The sequence below is a fragment of the Physella acuta genome, unplaced genomic scaffold, assembly GCF_028476545.2.
Source record: "Physella acuta isolate Inbredline_101_S28 unplaced genomic scaffold, ASM2847654v3 ptg001488l, whole genome shotgun sequence".
Taxonomy (NCBI): Eukaryota; Metazoa; Mollusca; class Gastropoda; family Physidae; genus Physella; species Physella acuta.
In genome coordinates, this window is record NW_026733003.1 from 82,446 (window position 1) to 99,957 (window position 17,512).

Below are 17,512 nucleotides of genomic sequence, written 5' to 3' on the forward strand. Positions count from 1 at the left end.
AGGATTACAAAAAAGATTATGTTACGTTCATCGTTTTGGGTTGTAACGTGTGTATATTTTTTTTTTGTTTAGAGTGATACATTGTTTTGTTTTGTCGGCCTACATTGTGTATTTTTTTTTTATTTCTGCACTTAACATTTTTAGCTGAATAGCTCAAAATATAATAGATTATGAATGCATTCTTTATTGGGCTTTAGGGGCACAGCTATTAGACTAATTGAAGAAGGGCGATAAGTCATGGAAGTAGTGTGAACGTTTACATTACTTTCACACTACAGCGCATATAGATTTTTAAAAATATTTTTCTCAGCAACATTGCGTGTTAGCTACTGTAGAACAATAGCTGCTACCGTAGACCTGTCTGTTTTTCACAAAACCACTCTCAATTTACACGAAAAAAACATAACTTATGAAAAAGAAAACGCATTGAGTTTTTGGGTCAAATTTTGGGTCTACTCTATGACTCCCAACTGAGTATTGAATTACATTGTGACTCTCATTAAACTGATGTTTTGATTACCTTGTGACTCCCACTAAACTGATTCTTTAATTACCCTATGACTCCCACTAATCTGATGCTTTGTTTACCCAATGACTCTCAACTGATTTTACCAATGACTCCCACTAACCTGACTCTCTGTTTACCCAATGACTCCCACTAAACTGACTCTTTGTTTACCCAATGACTCCGACTAACCAGATACTTTGTTTACCCAATGACTCCCACTAAACAGATTCTTTCTTTACCCAATGACTCCCAATCAACTGACTCTCTGTTGACCCTATGACTCCCAATCAACTGACTCTCTGTTGACCCTATGACTCCCAATCAACTGACTCTGTTTAGCCAATGACTCCCAATCAACTAACTCTCTGTTTACCCAATGACTCCAAATCAACTGACTCTCTGTTGACCATATGACTCCCAATCTACTGACTCTTTGTTTACCCAATGACTCCCACTAACCTGAATTTCTGTTTACCCTATGACTCCCAATCAACTGACTTTCTGTTTACCCTATGACTCCCACTAACCTGACTTTCTGTTTACCCTATGATTCCCAATCAACTGACTCTCTGTTGACCATATGACTCCCACTAACCTGACTCTCTGTTTACCCAATGACTCTTAATCTACTGACTCTCTGTTTACCCTATGATTCCCAATCAACTGACTCTCTGTTGACCCTATGACTCCAACTAATCTGACTCTTTGTTTACCCAATGACTCCCAATCAACTGACTCTCTGTTGACCATATGACTCCCACTAACCTGACTCTCTGTTTACCCAATGACTCTTAATCTACTGACTCTCTGTTGACCCTATGACTCCAACTAACCTGACTCTTTGTTTACCCAATGACTCCCAATCAACTGACTCTCTGTTGACCCTATGCAGGGGCGTAGAGAGGGGGGGGGGGGCGGGGTGCGGACCGCACCGGGTGACACCATTTGGGGGGGGGGGGGGTGACACCAAGGCAAAAAATTGCAAAATATATAGAGAAAAACCTGAGGGGGGTGCAAATCGAAAACTTGAAAGTTTGTCCCCGGGAAGGGTCGCTACGCCTCTGGGGGGGTGACACCATTAAGTGCCGCAACGGGTGACACCCGACCTCGCTACGCCACTGACCCTATGACTCCGATTCAACTGACACTTTGTTTACCATTCTATCCAGCCCTGGAGCCTGGCCCAGCCCAAGACGTCCAGTCTACCGTGTTCTCGGTGCTGGGCGGATTCGTTCTCTTCCTCTACTGGCGCCCGCCCACTTTTCTGGGCTCGTCTGGTCGAGTTGAGGTGTATCATATCTTTTGGGGCGTGGTCGATTTGTCGCAAGGGGATCTGTACTTCTTTAATGAAACGGTGGGCGTGGTTTCAATGCAGGTGCCTGGGGTAAGTGGATGTCTGTGGGCGTGGTTTCAGGGTAAGTGGATGTCTGTGGGCGTGGTTTCAGGGTAAGTGGATGTATGTAGGCGTGGTTTCAGGGTAAGTGGATGTCTGTGGGCGTGGTTTCAGGGTAAGTGGATGGTTGTGGGCGTGGCTTCAGGGTAAGTGGATGTATGAGGGCGTGGTTTCAATGAAGGTGCCTGGGGTAAGTGGATAAATGTGGGCGTGTTTTAGTGTAGGTACCTGGCTAAGTGGATGTCTGTGTGCGTGGTTTCAATTAAGCTGCCTGGGGTAAGTGGTTTCAATGAAAGTGCCTGGAGTAAATGGATGTCTGTGGGCGTGGCTTGAATAAGGGTGCCTGGAGTAAATGGATGTCTATGGGCGTGGTTTCAATGAAGGCGTCTTGAGTAAATAATTTGAAGTGTTTTTTTTTAATCACTGTCGCATTACGTGGGTGTTGTCAAAAGGGGTGTGGCTACAAACACCACACCCTGTAGTGTGTGGCTGCGGTCACTGGGCGTGGCTACGACTGTGGCGCCAATAGAATGATACCATTCGGTAGAATTAATTGTTGTAGAGACAACGATCTAATATTAGCTTTACCCAACAGGACTCGTGGAGCGTTAAGATCAACACAGACATCACGACGTTGACGGAGCATGAGACCATCGGCGTGGAGGTAAGAGCAACTGTTTGGTGATGCTGTGTTGCAGAGTTTCTTTCGGGCATCTCTAACCCCCTCACTAAAACGTCTGCCCCCCCCCCCCCCTGAACGAGATAGAATTGATATAGAAAATACACAATTTTACCAGTGTCCGCCCCCCCCCCACCCCTCGGAAAATTTTGTCTGCTCCCCCCACCCCCGAAAATTTCAAGTCCTCCCCCCTCCCGGAGGAAAAGTCTGAAAGAAACACTGCACTGCTGGCGAAGCTGCAAGTCTGACACCAAGCTTTGAACTTTAAAAAAATTACCCTCCCTGTGAATTAAATCTTTGATCTCTAAGACTTTCAATAATATTGTTATGCATTTGCTTAACTAACACCGACTGTTATATGTTGATACGATGTGATCGTTCACAAAAAAAAAACTGTCTACGATGGCCACAATCTCTCAATCACATCAATATCGGCTACAACCGTCTTGTATTTTCTGGCGTGTAAGACGATTTTCAAAGCCCAGAATATCTCAAAATTCAAAGGGGGTGGGGGGGGGGGGGTGCTCTTATATGCCTGTGCAGAGTTCCCGTTTTGTAAATTACATATCTCCCTGCATGAGACTTTGAGAACACCGCGCACACAAAACACACGTTGCACGCTATCTTTTTCGCCTCAGAGAGAACGTTGATGCTAGGTGTCGTTAATATAAAGCGGGTATCTCTAACTTTGTATTGTAACTAGCAAAGTTATGGTTGGGTGGGGGGGGGGGGGGGTAGTTTTATACACTGATCATAGTGGTTTTTTTTTTTAGCTAAAGTCGTATTTTTTAAATGTGAACTTATATATCGCAACAATAACGCAACAATGATCACAACAATAATTGCAACAAAAATCGCAACAAAAATCGTCTGAGAAAATATCTAATGAAATTATTTTCTCCTCTTTATTTCTTTACATGACGACATGACCAGGTACGAGCTGCCGGCCCAGACCAAATTGTGGCGGGTCCCATGGGCAACATCTACATCCCAGCCAACACCTACAGTCTCACCGATGTGTCAGGTGAATGTTCTCTCAACACGACATGTAGGCCTAAACATAGATTATACCTGTCGGCAAAAGTGGTGACCAGAAAAATGCGCAACGGAAAAAAAATGCGCAACATTGAAGTGCGGAAGGGAATTTAAAAAAAAAAACCTATAATTTAATTTGACGTTACAAAATAAAAAAAAAAAAAAAAAAGAAGAACACGTGTGTACATTGTAGCATAATAAAACAAAATATTTTCTCACAAAACAGGAAAAAAAAATGATATTGTATAAGTATAATAAGTATTTGCTCATTTTTCCTGTAAGCGCAAGTTCCGGTTGCGCATTTTTTTGCGCATTTTTCCTCGGAACCGAAAATGACAAAACAGAATTCTATTTAGTTTATATTTTATATCTTAGAAATATATTGCTTTTGTCGGTTAATTTTTTTTTATTAGAAGAAAATGAAGTTGATTTCGCCACGCCCATGACCTTTTGACCTCTCCAAACCAGATTTACCAACCGATGACGCCAACGTCACGGCTCTGGAAACCGTCGACGAGGAAGACGTGATTGACGTCATCGTGTACTGGCCAAGGTCTGGGCCGGAAGTGGCCGAGTACCGGGTCCTCTGGTGGAGCCCGTGCTCTGACGTCACCAACAACTCCACGCTGACGTCAGTCAGTGAAATCGCGTGTCGGGCAACAGCCAATCAGACCTCGGTTACTCAGGTACTAGGAACTCATTGTTAATTTAGCTAAGTTTTAATTTAGCTAATTTAATTTACCTAATTGTAACTTCAGCAATTGTTAATTTAGCTAAGTTTTAATTTAGCTAATTGCAACTTCAGCAATTGTTAATTTACCTAATTTTTAATTTACCTAATTGTTACTTCAACAATTGTTAATTTAGATAAGTTTTAATTTAGCTAATTATAAATTCAGCAATTTTTAATTTAGCAAACTGTTATTCCAGCAACTTGTCAATTAAAATTATTGTTACTCTAGCACATTATTACTTCAAGTAATTGTTACTTTGCAGACTGTTCCTTCAAGTAATTTTTACTTAAGAACATTATTACTTCAAGCAATTGTAACTTAGAATTCTGTTAATTCAAGTAATTGTTACTTGAGCATGTTGTTATTTCAAGTAACAGTTACTTAAACATATTATTACTTCAAGTAATTAATACTAAGAACACATTGTTACTTCAAACACTTGTTACCTAGAACACTGTTACTTCAAGTAATTTTTACTTTAACACATTGTTACTTGAGTAATAGATACTTAGCACACTGTTACTTGAGTAATAGATACTTAGCACATTGTTACTCGAGTAATAGATACTTAGCACATTGTTACTTGAGTAATAGATACTTAGCACACTGTTACTTGAGTAATAGATACTTAGCACATTGTTACTTGAGTAATAGATACTTAGCACATTGTTACTTGAGTAATAGATACTTAGCACATTGTTACTTGAGTAATAGATACTTAGCACATTGTTACTTGAGTAATAGATACTTAGCACATTGTTACTTGAGTAATAGATACTTAGCACATTGTTACTTGAGTAATAGATACTTAGCACATTGTTACTTGAGTAATAGATACTTAGCACATTGTTACTTGAGTAATAGATACTTAGCACATTGTTACTTGAGTAATAGATACTTAGCACATTGTTACTTGAGTAATAGATACTTAGCACATTGTTACTTGAGTAATAGATACTTAGCACACTGTTACTTGAGTAATAGATACTTAGCACATTGTTACTCGAGTAATAGATACTTAGCACATTGTTACTTGAGTAATAGATACTTAGCACATTGTTACTTGAGTAATAGATACTTAGCACATTGTTACTTGAGTAATAGATACTTAGCACACTGTTACTTGAGTAATAGATACTTAGCACATTGTTACTCGAGTAATAGATACTTAGCACATTGTTACTTGAGTAATAGATACTTAGCACACTGTTACTTGAGTAATAGATACTTAGCACATTGTTACTTGAGTAATAGATACTTAGCACATTGTTACTTGAGTAATAGATACTTAGCACATTGTTACTTGAGTAATAGATACTTAGCACATTGTTACTTGAGTAATAGATACTTAGCACATTGTTACTTGAGTAATAGATACTTAGCACATTGTTACTTGAGTAATAGATACTTAGCACATTGTTACTTGAGCAGAGCCGGCGTTGGGGGTGGCGAACGGGGCGGTCGCCATAGGCCCCGCGCTTGAAGGGGCCCCGCGCTTCACCACTGTCATTGTTATCTGAATTAGTTCGTATACTTAAAAAAAATATTTCTGAATTCAATTGGGAAAAACTAAATGGTCGAATGCCGACGTTGTTGATTGTTATAACTGAGGCCACGGTTGATGTTGGTGAGTCCCACCTGAACTGGGACAGGCCGTAATTCGATACAAAAACAGTGTCACACCTGCCCTTTGTGTAGGGTACGGTCGCCTCGCATTTGACCTGAGCTGACTGGAGATGGCGGTCGAGAATTAGCCCACGACGTAAAGAGATACCCTATTGTATGCGGACCGATGAAGACGTCCTTTTAGTGAGCAGACGGGATGTCTGTAGTAGACAGTTAGTGACCTGATGAACTCTAGTCCTGACTTTCTTGTTGTAGATGTCGTATAATGTCGTATATGTACAGTGTTTCTTCCAGACTTTTTTCTCCGGGGGGGGGGGATGGCATTTGAAATTTTCGGGGGGGGGGGGGGGGCGGACACTGTTAAAAAAGTATATATTTTCTATATAAATTATATAAATTTCATTTCGTTCGGGGGGGGGGGGGGGGGGCGGTAGAATTTTTTCGGGGGGGGGGGGGGGGCGGCGCCTTTCCCCCCCCCCCCCCCCCCCCCCCCCCCCCCCGAAGAGATGCCTGGAAGAAACTCTATATGTAGGCCTACTTGTCTTGGTATAACAAAATTAACATTCAGTTGCGTGCAGAGGGGTGGGAGGAGGGCGACGAGGGGGGGGGGGGGCTTAGGATCTATATCAGGCGGCATTAAACAGAGTGATTTATTATTATTTTTTGGAAGAAAGTTAAAACTGTTGTTATGTTGTGTCATTTTAAGGATTCATCCGTTCCAAGACAGAATTATTACTTTACCGTTTTCATCCAAATTGTTTTATTCAATCGTCTTCCAGTGGTGCTCACATGATATAGTCAGCGAATTGTCCTCGTCGCACAACTTTGATTGAGGAAGGGGCATCGTTGAGGCAATGGAGGGTTGTGATTAAGTAGTCATTGATATTCCCCCCAAAAACGCGGTCTTTCAATTTATATCTGATACTTTGGTGAACTTAACTGCATTTGTAGAGTGATTAAGCACATTTTTTTATCGTATGGAAATCCTTTACAATAATTAAGACAATAATGATTTTGGTTTTAAAATATTGTATGAATTCTAAACAAATTTTGAAGTCTATACTGTTTTGATACATCAGGCCAAGTTCGCTGTATTGTAAACTTTATTTTCCTAATTATTCGGCACGTGATTAAATTTTCTTAAGTGATTTGGTATGAATTACATAACTGTCAAAAGTGATTTAATATCTTAGCGAGGAAAAAAAAACTAAGAACATTGGGTTAATACATGGGAGAGATAAAAATCTGTTATTATAGTGGAAAGTTTGACATTAGCTTAAAAACTCCAAAACATTTGTGTTATTATGTGTACATCACATTATATAAGCCTTTATATATATATATATATATATATATATATATATATATATATATATATATATATATATATATATATATATATATATATATATATATATATATATATATATATATATATATATATATATATAATGGAAAGGCCCCGCGCGGATGGTTGGCCCTAGGCCCCGCGTATTCCTAATGTAACGGACACCTATCTACCAGCCAGATAGATGGTGAACGCCCCCGGATTCTTTTTTGGGGTTATATGCAAATGACATAAAGCCTAAATGAATGAACACTAACTCAACAACACACTAGGGCTCGATTTCGATGTCTAGGGAAAACTAGTGATACTATTGAAGTTAACAACTCATTCAATCTGCATACAACCTTTAATAAGCGAACACAGTTGTGGCAGAACACTAGGTTAAACAAGATAAAATATTTAATTTAGAAAATAACAAAACCCAACTTACAAAGCGTAAGAAAAAATACTATCACAGATTCTAACACTGTATAAAAATAGCCACTGGTCACACAACACTGCTATAGCATCAAGAATCACTTGGCATCAAGTAATATAATATTAGAACACTTTAACAACTTAGGAATGCATAGCACACTCAGGACTTAAGTTCTCTCACGTTCAAATGGTCAGAATCTATTGCCGGACAAAATGGACGGCCTGGTCATAATGGACCGCTTGATCAAGGTAGACTGCCTCGTGTCGCCTGTGGGCGATCTAGTTAAAGACTTAGGCAACAGGGGAGGTTATACTCAACTCATGTGGCCATTGGTTGGGGTGGTCATCTGGTCTGAATTAATCAATCAGATCTTGATGGAAAATTTCTACGTCTTAGACACTCTTAATAAGACAGTGGAAAAACCCCGGTAGTTGCACCATCAATCCATATATGGTATTAACACAATGTCAAAATAAAACATTACTGGACCTAAGTAGGTCACACTAACGCCGGCTCTGTACTTGAGTAATAGATACTTAGCACATTGTTACTTGAGTAATAGATACTTAGCACATTGTTACTTGAGTAATAGATACTTAGCACATTGTTACTTAAAAAGTATTGCATTTTTTCCTTCACCTAGGAACACGTGACATTGAGAGGGCTGACCTTCAACACGACCTACAAGGTCAAGGTAAGCGCAGAGGCGTATCCACAAAAAAATATCAATCTCGCATGGTTTTGAACCTTAGCCCCACAGATGAAACTACCGCGTGATAAGTTCACTCTTCAACCCTACACTGCGAAAGTTTAGTTTAGTACCTGTGATGACTGCGAGGTTGGCGGATATTGGAGACGCATTGAGGTTTTACTCAACATTAACATTGAGTAAGGATAGGACAGAGCGTAGCGACCCCTCCCGGCGCCCGGGGACAAACTTTCAATTTGGCGCCCCCCGCCTATATTTTTTTATATTTATAATTCAAAATAGCAGCTAAAATGAACTTACTATGGCGCCCCTAGGGTCAACGCCCGGAGACATATGTACCCCCGCCCCCAATCACTACGCCTCTGAGGCTCGTCTACCCCCCCCTCCTCAGAACAAATTAGAATTTTCATACAAGATAAATATATACTTCGGCAAATGTCCGCCCTCGCCCCCCCCCCCCCCCCTCCCCATCTGGAAATTCAAATTTCAAGTGTCTGTCTGAAAAAAAATGTCTGAAAGAAACACTGCATTCACCCACAACCTAACTCTCTTGCAGGTGGTGCCATTGATGAACGTCTCCGGCAGCGTAGAGGGACAGGAACCTGCGGCACTGAACAGCATCATCAGCGGCTTCACCACCAGCGCTCGCATAGGTGGGTTGTAGTCGCAGCAGTTTAGAATCTCGTTTTTACGTCATTCGGGTAAACAGTTGGCTTTAGCGTACCACCCCGTAGGTTTGGGTGAGTGAGAGATCTGCTTGCTGTGTGGATAGTAAGCAATGCGTGGCGGTGGGCAACGTTCCATTTGAAAGAGAAAAGTTAGTGTGCAGCGTGAATTTGGTGTGGACGGTGTTCTAAAAGGTCATATACTAGGTTTCAACTACTGCGGCAGGTTTAAACCAATGCGGCAGGTTTAAACTAATGCGGCAGGTTTAAACTACTGCGGCGGGTTTAAACTACTGCGGCGGGTTTAAACTACTGCGGCAGGTTTAAACTACTGCGGCAGGTTTAAACTACTGCGGCAGGTTTAAACTACTGCGGCAGGTTTAAACTGCTGCGGCAGGTTTAAACTGCTGCGGCAGGTTTAAACTACTGCGGCAGGTTTAACCTACTTCCATTCTGTTCGTTCTTGCTTAAGTCGACACCACATAAGACAAATTTGCTTTGAAAAACTCGGTAAATTGTTAAGGATCTCAACCCTTAACTCTAAAGACAATTATCTGCCCCTGACTAGCGTCCATATTCGGCTCTCATGCGTGAAAAACATCCGTGAACACAACTCACCTGACGTCACAGCACAGTCCCACGCCGTATACACCGTTGCTAAGGCCGTAGCCATGTTTACTCCCGACGCCACGTTTATTTACTTATTTTCCTGTCTCCCACAGAACCAAACAACTCGGCTTCCGCTCCGTCGGACACGAATGACGTCACCCCAGCGGTCACCACTAGCCCGACCGTTCAAAAAGAGGTCAAAGGTGAGTCATCGTAACTCAACATGATTTTTTGGACACTTGGGGGGGGGGGGTCTTCTATATTTGACGGCTCAATTCTAGATGACTGGGGGATGGAGGGAGGGGGTTGATTTGGAAAAATGTGACGTCACACTGATGCATTTAAAATAGGTATATTTGAAATCTTAGTAAGAAAAACAGATAGTGCTAGTAATCACAAAAGTTAAAGACAATCTTTCGACCTAAGGTCCATAGTACCTGGTCATTGTTTTTCACTTGCGGGGTAACTAACATTATCTGGTTCTCTTTTTCTTTCTTCTTCGTTCTTAATTTTTGAATATGGTGGAGGATTCAGACAACAAGACCAACTTCGTGGACAAACCGGACTGTGGTTTCCAGTTTGTCAGGTGTCCCATATAATTTTTCCCTGAGTGGGGTGGGCTGGGGCCAGTGTCTGCCTCTTGCCTGGCTATACAGAGTACAATCCTGGAGTACGTGTTCAGTGTTTTCCGGGGCCTTGCCACAAGGGCACATTTCGCTACACCCAACCTTCAGTTTTTTGTGCATGTGTTGATTTAGTCTGTTGTGGCCTGTTCTGAGTCGAAAGATTATGTATTGTTGTTTTCGTGTTAAATTGTAATAGCCGTCGTCTTTAATGTAGTGAGGGTGTGTGACAGACCACATTTGCGTTTGTTTGTTTTTAATTATTCTTTTTATTTCTTTTGGGTGTAGCGAAATTTCCGGTTGTGGTTTCTTTCCCCCAATTTTTGCCAGCTGGTCTGCGATCTCGTTTCCCTGGATCTGGCAGTGGCCCGGGATCCACTGTAGCACAATTCTGCTGCAGGTATATTTAAGCCTCTCTAGTGCTGTCATAAGTGTTTGAATATAGGACTCCGGATTTTGTAGGGATTGTAGGACTGATTTGGCATCTGTAAGGAATACAATCTGACTATTCGGTGATTCAGGGTGTTCTGACAGGAGGTTTGCTGCGTGTTCTAAAGCTTCTTTTTCTGCCCTAAAATTGTCGGATAGGCTGCCTGTGGCTATTGCCTTTTCCAGGCTTTCTCCGCTTGGCCATTCAATAAGGATGCCAGCCCCGCCGTTTTTTGTGGCATCTTCAGCTGAGCCATCTGTGAAAACTCTAGTCCAGGTGTTGCTGGGGTACTGATCCTTAATGTGTTTATTTGTTATTTTCCTAAGTTCTTCTAGATCATAGTCAGATTTTTTTCCTATGGTGTCTATTGAGTCAATAATGGTTAAGTGACAGTGGGAGATCCAAGGCGGGGAGAGGTTTTGAGTTTTTATTGCTTCAGGAATGATATTTTCGATTTCATATTTCTTTTTCAGATTCTTTGCTTCTTTGATGAAACTTGTTCTTTGTAGTCTGGTTGATGGACTGGGTTTCTGGAGTTTTTGTTTTAGGTTATGGTTTTCCAGTGCCTCTAGCTTTGTGTATTGAGTGAGGATTTTTGATTCTCTTCTTTCTTCTATTGAGCTAAGAGCGGCTATTTCCTCCATAGCTTTTATGGGTGTTGTTTTCATGGCTCCTGTCATTATTCTCAATCCAATGTTATGAACTTTGTCAATTTTGCTAATATTTGTTTTTGCTGCTGAGCCCCAAGCCGAAGCACCATATTCTAACGTAGGTCTCACATAGCTGGTGTAGGTTTTTTTCAGGATGTGGTGATTTGCTCCCCAGTCTGTTCCTGCCAGTTTCCTCATTAGATTAAGTCTTTTGATCCCATTACTTTGTGTGTTTTCTATTTGTTTTCTCCAGGTAAGTCGAGTGTCAAAAGTGACTCCTAGGTATTTGGGGTGGTCATTTTTTTCTAGCTCTTGGTTTTCTAGGGTAAGTTTCATTTTTTTATGTTTAGTTGATAAGGTGAAGATTGAATAAGTTGTTTTCTTGGTATTGATGGATAAGCCCCAGTTTTTGGTCCATTTGCCGAGCTTGTCAAGTGTTTCTTGAAGACGAAATTTTGAGGTACCAATATATTCCTCTGTGCTGATTAGTGAAAGGTCGTCTGCAAACATGCTTCTTTTTACTCTCCTTGGGATGTTTTCATTTAGGTCATTTATATAAATGAGGAAGAGAGTAGGAGACAAGACTCCTCCTTGAGGGACTCCATTTTTTATAGTTACTGTGTGACTTCTTTTTTTAACACGTTTTTATTAACTCAGCTTCGCGTGTGTTTGTTGTTAAAATTGACATCGAAAATTAGCCCACTTCTGATTGCTCTATAGATCTGAAATTTGGCATGCAGGTTACTTTCGCCTAACAATTTCAGATGCAATCATAAAAACTAGCAATTAGAGACCGTAATTAGCTTAATTTAATTACGCCCCAAGGACCATAAAATTGAGGACATGATTTCTAAAGATACCGACAAGACTGGAGGCCTATAGACACAGTTACTTCGGCCCCAATCGATGTGAGCGCGCTGGCCGTGATCGTATAGTGGTTAGTACTTCGCGTTGTGGCCGCGACAACCCAGGTTCGAATCCTGGTCGCTCAAGATTTTTTTAGTCCGTGTATTTATAAACACTTTTTTAAAAACCACGTTTTTCATGTGTAGCAACGGACTAAAAAGGAGAAAATAAAATACTTAAAAAAAAACTTTTTAAAAAACCACGTTTTTCTTGTGGACTAAAAAGTAGAAAATAACTATTTACATACATTTGATGACAAAAAACGTGGGTCGGGCAGATGGGTCGGGAAATTTGATGGTGAACGTACCCACGTTTTTTGTCATCAAATGTATGTAAATAGTTATTTTCTACTTTTTAGTCCACAAGAAAAACGTGGTTTTTTAAAAAGTTTTTTTTTAAGTATTTTATTCCTTGCATGGAGACTGATGCTTTTCGGTTGCTTAGGTAACCTTTTATCCAGTTTAGCATGTTATGAGATACTTGATGGTTTATTAGTTTTAGAATTAAGCCTTGCTCCCAAACCTTGTCAAAGGCTTTTTCAAAGTCGACCCACACTATTGAGGTTGGTTTTTTTTCTTGAAAGCCATCTTCTATTTCCTGAGAAATGAAGGTGATTTGGTCTTCAGTAGATCTGCACTTCCTGAAGCCTGCCTGTTCGTCTGCTAGTAGATTGTTCGATTCTAGAAACCAGGTCAGTCTGTTGTTTACTACTCTTTCCATCAGTTTACAAACGCAGCTTGTTAAACTTATTGGGCGATAGCTATCGACTTTGTTCCTGGGTTTTCCTATTTTTTGAACAGGTATCATGATTGCTTTTTTCCAAATATTTGGGATTTTCCCAGATTTCCAGCTTGCATTAAATATTTGGAGCAGTTTTTTCTTAGCATTTGGGCCCAGGTGCATGAGCATATCATTTGAGATTTTGTCAGGGCCTGGAGCTTGCTTAAGTTTGAGGAGCTTCATTGCTTCTTCAAGCTCCTTCTTGCTAATTCGAGCTACCATTCCAGTGGAGGAGGGGGGAGAGACTTTCTGTAGTTTTTCTTTAACTTCAGTTTGATTTTTAACCTCTTCTACTCTTTGGTGGCTGATATTTATTTGTCCCACTTTGCTGAAGTGAGTTATAAATTCTTTTGCTGCATCCTTTTCTGTTTTGATCGTGTTTTCAATGTCGATGACTATGGGAGTAGCTCTGTTTTCTTCTTGGTTTAGCCTTTTTGCAATACTCCATAGTTTATGACCATCTCTATCTACATTGAGGTGTTCTGTTTTTTCTTGCCAGCTTTTCCTCAATGCAGTTAGATACTTTTTTCTAAAAACTGCGTTTGCTGATTTTAATTTTATGTTATTTTCTACAGTGGGATTATCTTCAACAATGTTTCTAGCATCAATTGTCTCGTCATGGAGTATCTGGAGGTCTGGAGTCCAGTTTGGGATATAATTTTTCCTTGCTCCCCTTGGAATAGATTTTTTGGCTGCTAACAGAACTGCTTTTGAGAAGGCTGTGTATGACTTGTTCACCTGATTGGTTTTACAGTTGATTGGTCTTGTGTAGGAGTCTGTGAGGGAAGAGAAGAGCTCCCAATTAGCTTTTTTGTAGTTCCATCTAGGGCGGGGGTTGGCTTCAATTGGCCTGTTTGATGTTTCTATCTGGATCAGGATTGGTCGGTGGTCGCTAGTGGCTAGTTGATCTGCAACTTCTCTTTTGCATTTTTTGGATATGCCATTAGTAGCAAAAGCTAGGTCGGGGGTAGACGTGGTTAACCAAGACCTTGAGTAAAAAGTTGGTTTGTCATCAGGTTTATTTAGAAGGATGAGCCTATTTTCTGCTTGCCATTCTTCAATTTCCTCTCCTTTAACATTGAGGTCAGGGTAACCCCAGCTCTGGGAGTGGCTGTTCATGTCTCCCACAACCAGGCACTCTTCGCTGTTTGGCAGGGAGATGCGGTCCAGTTCCAGGTCCTTATCAGGAGGACAGTAGCAATTGAAGATATTTAGGTTACCTTCTGCAAGTATGAGTTTGGTGCCCATTATCTCAGATGCTGTTGAGTTTGGTATAACGATATCTGTTGTTGGAATGTCATTTTTTATGAGAATGAGGATACCTCCTTTAGGTCTGTTTTCCCTGTCCTGCCTTATGCAGGTGTATCCTCTAATAGAGAAGCGAAGATTGTTGTTGAGGTGAGTTTCTTGAATACAAGCAACGTCTACTTTATTTTCATGTAGGAATATTTTTAAGGCTTCCTTTTTTTTATGAACTCCCTCTGCATTCCACTGCAGGATAACAAGTAATTTGTTGTTTTCCTCACTATTTTGGCCAGTAGAATTTACCTTCTGATCCTTGCCCCTGGCTGGCCAGGCAAGAATAGAGGAACCACCAGCTCGCTTTTGTGGGCTCCTTCGAGGCGGAGAGCCCGGCCCCCTACCTGCGCGGCGGGATTCCACAGGCAGGACGCCACTTCTGTTAGTCCTATTTCTTTCCTCCATCATAAAATTAAGCAGTGCGTGCCAGCATGTTATGCGCCATACTAGATGGCCCGTTGACTCCGACTTCAGCCTGCTTTTCTTTCTGGATTTGCTTCCATAGCCTTTGATCACCCAAGAACAAACTACAAGGCAGTAGCTGTTTGATTTTGGAGTTGTCTCTCCTAGATGGGTTGCTGTCCCCAGCTAACGAGCCCCATCTGCCCGGGTTTGGAGTTAAAGCGCCCCATGCTCGCCGTTGAAGTCATTTCCTTGGATTTATGAGATGTTTTTTATTAGATATCCTAACCAATGGATATCCCACCTCATCCTCCATGACCACAAACCAGTTGGTCCACGGCTGTTTATTTGGTATTCACAGCTAACCCTCATATCTAAGGGCCTCTCCCCTATCCGCCACCTGGGGACGCGCTCGGTAGGAGATGGTAGCTCCCCCAAGATTATCTGGTTAATTACTAATTGTATTAACCTCACTCCAGCTACCATCTGTATTTATATATTGAAATCCGAATTTTAGAATTTTTTTTTTAAAACGTTTTTCTTAACTCAGCTTCGCGTTTGTTTGTTTGTTTGGTTGTTTGGATGTTTGTTGTTAAAATTGACATCGAAAATTAGCCCACTTCTGATTGCTCTAGAGACCTGAAATTTGGCATGCATGCTACTTTCGCCTAACAATTTCAGATGCAATCATAAAAACTAGCAATTAGTGACCGTAATTAGCTTAATTTAATTACGCCCCAAGGACCATAAAATTGAGGACATGATTTCTAAAGATACCGACAAGACTGGAGGCCTATCGACACAGTTACTTCGGCCCCAATCGATGTGAGCGCGCTGGCCGTGATCGTATAGTGGTTAGTACTTCGCGTTGTGGCCGCGACAACCCAGGTTCAAATCCTGGTCGCTCAAGATTTTTAGTCCGTGTATTTATAAACACTTTTTTAAAAACCACGTTTTTCATGTGTAGCAACGGACTAAAAAGGAGAAAATAAAATACTTAAAAAAAACTTTTTTAAAAACCACGTTTTTCTTGTGGACTAAAAAGTAGAAAATAACTATTTACATACATTTGATGACAAAAAACGTGGGTCGGGCAGATGGGTCGGGAAATTATTTTACCATTAAAAAAGTGTGACGTGTTAGTTAAGAAAATAAAATACTTAAAAAAAACTTTTTAAAAAACCACGTTTTTCTTGTGGACTAAAAAGTAGAAAATAACTATTTACATACATTTGATGACAAAAAACGTGGGTACGTTCACCATCAAATTTCCCGACCCATCTGCCCGACCCACGTTTTTTGTCATCAAATGTATGTAAATAGTTATTTTCTACTTTTTAGTCCACAAGAAAAACGTGGTTTTTTAAAAAGTTTTTTTTAAGTATTTTATTTTCTCCTTTTTAGTCCGTTGCTACACATGAAAAACGTGGTTTTTAAAAAGTTTTTTATATAGTTTATTTTCTACTTTATCTAATCACTTGATTAAGTATGACTTGACTAAGTGTTTTTAAATACACGGACTAAAAAAATCTTGAGCGACCGATACGCTTTAAACAGAGAAAGGGTGTAATTTACGTTGCTGGCTTGGAGATCTACTCACGAATCACGTGATCAAATCTCCCATAAACAAACAAATAAACGCGAAGCTGAGTTAAGGAAAAACGTGTTTATGTGTATTTTAGCATGCCCAGCGTACCAACCGTGTCACCGTTAACAATGTGTTACCGTGTCCGTTCTCCTTTTTAGTCCGTTGCTACACATGAAAAACGTGGTTTTTAAAAAAATGTTTATAAATACACGGACTAAAAATCTTGAGCGACCAGGATTCGAACCTGGGTTGTCGCGGCCACAACGCGAAGTACTAACCACTATACGATCACGGCCAGCGCGCTCACATCGATTGGGGCCGAAGTAACTGTGTCAATAGGCCTCAAGTCTTGTCGGTATCTTTAGAAATCATGTCCTCAATTTTATGGTCCTTGGGGCGTAATTAAATTAAGCTAATTACGGTCACTAATTGCTAGTTTTTATGATTGCATCTGAAATTGTTAGGCGAAAGTAGCATGCATGCCAAATTTCAGGTCTCTAGAGCAATCAGAAGTGGGCTAATTTTCGATGTCAATTTTAACAACAAACATCCAAACAACCAAACAAACAAACAAACGCGAAGCTGAGTTAAGAAAAACGTTTTAATATGAATCTAACATTGATCCTAATTTGTTTACAATGGGAAGCTACTCAATTAATATTTAGCAAAAAAAAAATATCCAGGCTAGGTTATATCCCTTTTAAAAAAAAAACCTTAGAACGGCCGGTATTATGTGTGACTTAAAGTATGTCACTGTAGTTGAGGTGGGGGGGGGGGGTCAGATTTTTTCAATGGTGTGTAAAAATTAGTGGAGGGGGGAGGGGGGTTGAAAACGTTAGTTCACCAAATCAAGGCCAACAATCGCGTACAATATCCAGTTACTCACATCACACACTTTGTGCTCTTGTTTCCCACAGACGAGCCGGCGATCGGGACGGACCTAGCCGTCGTCTTGTCTGTCGTCTCTCTGGCCCTCCTCCTCCTCCTCATCGTGCTGTGTTGGAGGAGGAGGAGGAGGCACTCCCGCAAGCTCGGCACGCTCGTGCAGTTGGCAGACGACAGGCTGTACTCGGTGCTAACTCCTGGTCACGGGTGAGTGGTTTTTGGTTC

General features: G+C 40.8%; 1 protein-coding gene across 1 annotated transcript in view; it reads left to right on the forward strand.

Moving 5' to 3' along the window:
* LOC131928352 (uncharacterized) overlaps nt 1-17,512 on the forward strand; it is a 77,655-nt gene that overhangs the window by 16,877 nt on the left and 43,266 nt on the right. Inside the window, exons 8-15 of the mRNA XM_059284353.1 lie at nt 1,678-1,892; nt 2,497-2,565; nt 3,514-3,604; nt 4,084-4,301; nt 8,385-8,435; nt 9,007-9,103; nt 9,838-9,927; nt 17,320-17,494. Coding sequence (XP_059140336.1) covers nt 1,678-1,892; nt 2,497-2,565; nt 3,514-3,604; nt 4,084-4,301; nt 8,385-8,435; nt 9,007-9,103; nt 9,838-9,927; nt 17,320-17,494 — 1,006 coding nt within the window. The remainder of the gene's footprint in view (nt 1-1,677; nt 1,893-2,496; nt 2,566-3,513; nt 3,605-4,083; nt 4,302-8,384; nt 8,436-9,006; nt 9,104-9,837; nt 9,928-17,319; nt 17,495-17,512) is intronic.